A 6,000-nucleotide genomic window follows, 5' to 3' on the forward strand; every position below is an offset into this window, starting at 1 on the left:
CCTGGATTTATTTGGCCATCACACCTGCTAGTACAGCAACAAAGTACGTGTCTTGGAAGAGGGATAGACAGCAGGGGACACTGTATTCTAAAAAGAGGCAAATACCTTCTGTAAGTAACCAAGACAGCACTAACTCCCAGTCATTTTGTGTCTAAGGAGGTTAACGCAGCCCTTGGCTAGAGGGAATACTGAGTAGGAGTAGGGAGATGTCATTGTATTCACAATTGGTTATATTGAGACTGTTACTCATATACAGTGTTTGGTTCTGGTGACAATAGTTTTCAAAAGAAAAGGAAAAATCATAGAGTTCATTGAGCCTGACAGTGATGCAGAGGATGGAAAAATTGTCTAGAAATTTGAAATTTAAGGGGTTTTGAGAAGATTCGCTATAGAACAGACAGTTCTTAGAAAACTAGGGGCCACTTAAACATACAGGTTGATCTTCATTTAAGTTAACTGGGGTGCCTGCATCTGAGCGCTCTTTTTACTCCACACTTACCCAACGATCCCAATAGTGGAGCTCGGGCTGTGCTCCTGCCTGCTTAACTCTGCCTAGGGGCTGAGTGAGGGAGTTTCAAGGTCATGCTTTTTACTAAACAGGAATAATTGAAATGCATCTCTCTCTTAGATCAGGTGAGCACTCAAATTCTTAACATAAGAGGAGTGGAGCCTTTCATAGACAGATCCATCTTTCCACCTTAGAAGAGATTCACAATTATGAAACCACAGTGTGGGATAGATGCTGCATGAAGCCTGAGATCATGCATCTGGCTACCTCTAATCAGCATTTTTAGTGTTTTCTGCTAGCTTCTCATACAACTTCTTCACCAGCAGCAGGCAGCCATGTCAAGTCTTGTTCCTTAGGTGGCTTGCTCTGCATGTGTCACATTCAGGACAATGTGGTCACACAGGTGATTGCTGTGAATCCACAGGGTGCCATCAGGCCTAAAGAGGAGGTAGGTCATAGCTCAGCATTGCAATGTCTAAGTTTCCTTTGTCAGTCATACCTGAAATCTACAATCAAGAAAACTAACAGTGTATTTTGGCCTTTATAAAGGCCATCTCAATAATGTCCCCATTTCATTATGCTTCATATTTTGATGTTTTGATTGTCTGTTTTCTCCCAGCACATCTTCACTCTTGCGATGTCTAGCTGAAGGGAAAGAGCAATACTGGTACTACCTGAGTTTTTCCCCTTCCTACCATCCTAAGGTCTCACAGATCTCTCTAGAAAGTCACCTGTCCTGGCTCTGAAGAAACAGAAAGTACCACAGATAATGTTTTGATTAAGCCAATAAAAAAAGAAGTGGAAATTTTCTTTGAATGGACTTTAATGCATTTTCCTGGGAAAAGAATATGGCTTAAGGAGTTAACTTTGGGGCAATGCAGCAAAGAATTGCTTTCTGGATAAAACACAGAGTAATATTTGATGACAAATTATTTTTTCAAGAAGTGTACAAGTGAACAACCATAGCAGAGAAAAGAAGTTTAGAATGTAGTAAATCATGTTTTCTTTCAAACCTGCATAGATAAACAGATAATAGTTCTAATATTTATTTCATTGTAATTTGTGTTTAGCCTATTTTCCTAAGAAAATGAGAACGATGTGATCAAGTTCTCTGTGTGGCTTAGTCTCACTCTTTCTTTGCCCAACATTCAGCATCAAATAATTTTTGAATGTACAGCCAGTTTCAAAAACATTTTTCAGAGGGTGGGAACCTGAAAAATAGTGGCGTTATCATTGTGTGCTAAGAAATGGTGGTTATGTAAAGGACAGTCACCTAAATTAGTGTCCAGCTGAGGAAAAAGCAGGGAGAAGTCAACCATTGTATTCTGTTTGACAGCAGCCAATTGGTCAGTGAATACGAGTGTCCCAGCCACTCCATCAACACACTCTGTGCAAGATATATTCTGTCTCTGTCTGTTGAAAGGTCATACGTGATGGGGAAGCTAGGGTTATTCTGATGGAGAGAAACATGTGTAATACAGGGCAAAAACCTGCAGGAAACAGCATCAAGATAGATTGTATTGTTTGTTACTTTATTTCATATTTTAGCATTATTTTCCGTATCTTGGTGTTGATTTAAGAAACCTAAATATTATAAAAATAAAAAAGTAAACTTCTGAGATCATTATTTTCTTTAACAAATCAATTATAAAATCGATGAAAACTCAGAAAACATTTAGAGGAGTTATTCATTATTAAGTGAATATGCTTTTATGTGAACAGGTTTGACTACAGGTTCTTTTCAGTGCAGTTTGATTTCTGGATAGTGACAGTAACACATGAGAATTAACATTCCTCATTTTGAATCGAAGTATAATCTAGATTGAAGAGGACTATTAAACACAATTGCTGAAGTGCAGGGAGTTACCCTCCTTAACCTCCTGGAGCATTCTGGTTGTACAATTTGAACACACAGACTTTCAGAAAAAGGAATCCAGTTATTCTTTACAAGCCAATAGCATAAATAATTTGATAGATACTCTGATGACGGTCATTTTCTTTTTCACTTGAAACATACTTAGATATGAATCCAGCATAGACAAATATCATTCATCACCACCAGGAACTTTCCTCCATGAATGTCCTTTCACATAATGTAGACATGTAGATTTGCTGTGTTCTTGGGTGGCGCCAGTCATCACTGCACAGGTAAAATCTTAATATATGTCCAGCTAGAATGTAAGAGGTGCTTTGACTATGGGAACAGTATAATTTGTTTTGAGTATTCATAGAATAATTTAGTTTGGAAGGAACACCTGGAGTTCATCTGTTCCAACACCCTACTCAAAGCAGGGCCAACTTTGCAATTGCATAAAGTTATCTTTAACGTCTTTTGGATTCCTGGAGGAAGCATGTGAAAGAGCAATTTTAAATAATAAAAGGAGAAAGGTTTGCTCCTCCAGTGTTGCAGGAGCTTAATGTTAGACTATGAGTCACTCCTTGGAGGAATTTCTTACTACACAAACTATAGAAAAGCTAAGCTGAATAGCCTCCCAAAACTATCATCAGTGCTTAATATTTCTTGAGGGTGTGATATCTCTAGATCACAGTTTATCCAATTTCCCCCATCTGAATATGTCTGCGTACCATGGTTGGTATATCAAACAATACATATATACTCTTTACATTTACATAATTACCCAACCCCAAAAACCTCAGTCACTTCAGTCATTCCTGGCATATATAACAGTTCTATCAAATATGGTCTTTTCATGGAAAATGTCCATGTGAATATTTTTTAAGCCCTGGAATTAATGCTTCTTTAGGTTTATTGATCTATACCACATCACCTAGTGGTCTAATCAACAGGTCACCTAAAAACTGCAATGTGCATTCAATTGATATACTGCTATGCTTGTCTTACAAAACTATTTTATTATGTGCCCAGCCCCAATTGTGTAATGCTAGGGGATATTCAGCATAAATCTGAATATGGTGGAAATTTTATTACAGGTTTACTTTAAAGATTAATTAAAAAAAATGGTTTGGTTTTTTTTTTCCTCTGGGTGGCTTTTATATGACTGCATTTGTACTGCTTCTAAAATGGGTATATCAGATGACAGAACTTTCTTTTTCCAAACAGGCAAATGGTTTAACTATGGAATTATCTTCCTTGTTTTAATCTTGGATCTGAATATGTGGAAGAACCAAATATTTTACAAACCTCATGAATATGGTCAATATATTGGTCCTGGACAGAAGATCTACACAGTGAAGGACTCCGAAAGCTTGAAAGACCTTAATAGAACTAAGTTATCTTGGGAGTGGAGATCCAATAACACTAACCCATTGACCAACCGGACCTATGCTGAAGGAGACATGTTCTTGCACAGCAGATTCACAGGCTCTAGCCTTGATGTCAAATGCCTGGCTTTTATTCCAAGTTTGCTGGCTTTTGCTTTGTTTGGTTTCTTCATCTGGTTCTTTGGGCGATTTCAGAAAACTGACCAAGGCATGGAGAATTTAGACAAATCATACACAAGAATGAAACGAAAGTCACCGTCAGATATAGGAATGACACGAGAAAATACACAGGTATTAGTAGAAGAACCATTAAGTTTTCAAGAACCGCATCTCGTATCCATAAAATCAGACTTAAGTGAAATAGTTTTTAATTCTTCTCTCCTAACTTCTGAAAACTTGAACGCACAACTGAATGAACAAGAGAGCCCTTTACAGCCAGTACCAGAGTCCTCTGTCCCTAAGAGTAATCCTGTGACATAGAGGCAAATACCCAGGAAAATCACTTTAAATAAGTAGATACTATAAGATTTCAGTTTTACCTTTTGTAAGTTAAGATTTACATAGTGTTTAGAATAAGAAACTCAACCTATACCAAAAGGTGCTCAGCATGCTTTTTCTAGGGATTTTGGTTTTTATTTGTATTATAGTACGTGCCTACTGTATATCTAACATTCCTTTATAGATTGCTTCCCAGAATTGCACAAGCTATTTATTAATACATTACCTTAACTGTATAATAGTGTATTAGATGATTACTTGCAGGTATAAAATTCTACCGTGGTGGTGCCTTGAGACATTAAACAGTTTTTTAACTCAACACCAGATGTATAGCACAGTTCTTCTAATCTATTTTGCAAAGCTTTTTGTATATGGTTATTTCAAGTATCATTTGATGTCTTGACAGAGGAGATAAATATAGTTATTCCTAAAGAAGGGTTTCTGTTAGGAGATCACAACACTGTTATTTACTCATCTGTGAAGCCAGTGACTTTGATGACCGGGCTGCAAAGAAGCATGTTGATTACCTTTTAATTTTTGCTGGCTAGCTGCCAAACACAAATACACATTCATTATGCAGTAAACAGCAGAGTGATAATACAGCACGGGTCACTACTTGTGAAAATATGACTTTCTCCATCAGTAATAGCAATTAGGTGATAATACCTAATTATATTTTTCCTAATTAAAAATAAACTGCTCCTTGATTAAAAGTTTTGCCCTTCACCTTTTAGAAACAGAGGTGAAAATACATGGTCAAAGCAATCTTTCCATCATCACACCAAACCTATGCAACATCAAAGAGCCAATGGAGTGGTTAAAGTAAAGGACACAAAGCTCATTAAATCCAGTATTGGTGCAGTTCAGTGCAGGTGTAGTCTGACAATATGTGAAACACATAGAAACACACTGCATATAGACAAGTCTAACTTCTCCAAATACTGAAGAAATGTTTAGGGGGTTCAATGAAAATAGGTTAATAACTGTATTTTATTTTAAACTTTTTTTTTCTTGTTTCATTATCCATGATTAAGTGTAACCTGGAAGCAGAAACATAGAGAAACTTGGTTTTTTGCTTTTTTTGAAGGGGACTTTGTAATGTGAATTCCTCTGCTGTATGATCAAACTTTATGCACTAGAGAAATTGTATATCTAAGACATCAGAAAGACTCTGATTCGCCTCTAATTTAGTTCTATAAATTGTTGTTACAAGTTACTAAATAATAAGTCATTTTTAAGTCTGAATTATTTCCCTGTCATTTACTGGTGTTGCTGTATTTTGTCTTGGTGACTTTTTTATCTCCGTTGTTTTGATCTATATGCTTTTAAGTTTTGGGAATGCTGAATTTAGCATGCATAATAGAACTATGCTTTTATTAGCTGTCACTTGAGAGCCAATTTTAATAAACATCATTCAACAATTGTTTATTATAAGGCAGGAACATATTCCATTAGTTTTGCAGTCTTTTGAAAATATTTTACCCATGCATTGTCCCGTTTAAAATCATAAATACTTCTGACACTGAAAAAGACAGACAGTATCACAATAATGTCAAAATCAAATATTTTGCTTATGTAACATGTAATATTTCATCAGGGGAAAGTTCACTTTATAATAAGACTAAATTTTATCCATTAAAATTATGACTAAAAATAAATCTATTAGGTTTTGCCTACTGCAGCTCATAAATTTATTTAACTGAGTTAAGATATAGTCAAAGACAAGCTATTAATTACTAACAGTAAAACAC

The 6,000-nt window shown here is 35.9% G+C and overlaps 1 protein-coding gene across 1 annotated transcript in view; it reads left to right on the plus strand.

The window, feature by feature from the left end:
• TMEM117 (transmembrane protein 117) overlaps positions 1-5,700 on the plus strand; it is a 220,348-nt gene extending 214,648 nt beyond the window's left edge. Inside the window, exon 8 of the mRNA XM_040596799.1 lies at positions 3,591-5,700. Within this exon, the coding sequence (XP_040452733.1) occupies positions 3,591-4,231 (641 nt within the window). The 3' untranslated portion in view covers positions 4,232-5,700. The remainder of the gene's footprint in view (positions 1-3,590) is intronic.
• Positions 5,701-6,000: the final 300 nt, after the last annotated feature.

Source organism: Falco naumanni, chromosome 5, assembly GCF_017639655.2.
Source record: "Falco naumanni isolate bFalNau1 chromosome 5, bFalNau1.pat, whole genome shotgun sequence".
Lineage (NCBI taxonomy): Eukaryota > Metazoa > Chordata > Aves > Falconiformes > Falconidae > Falco > Falco naumanni.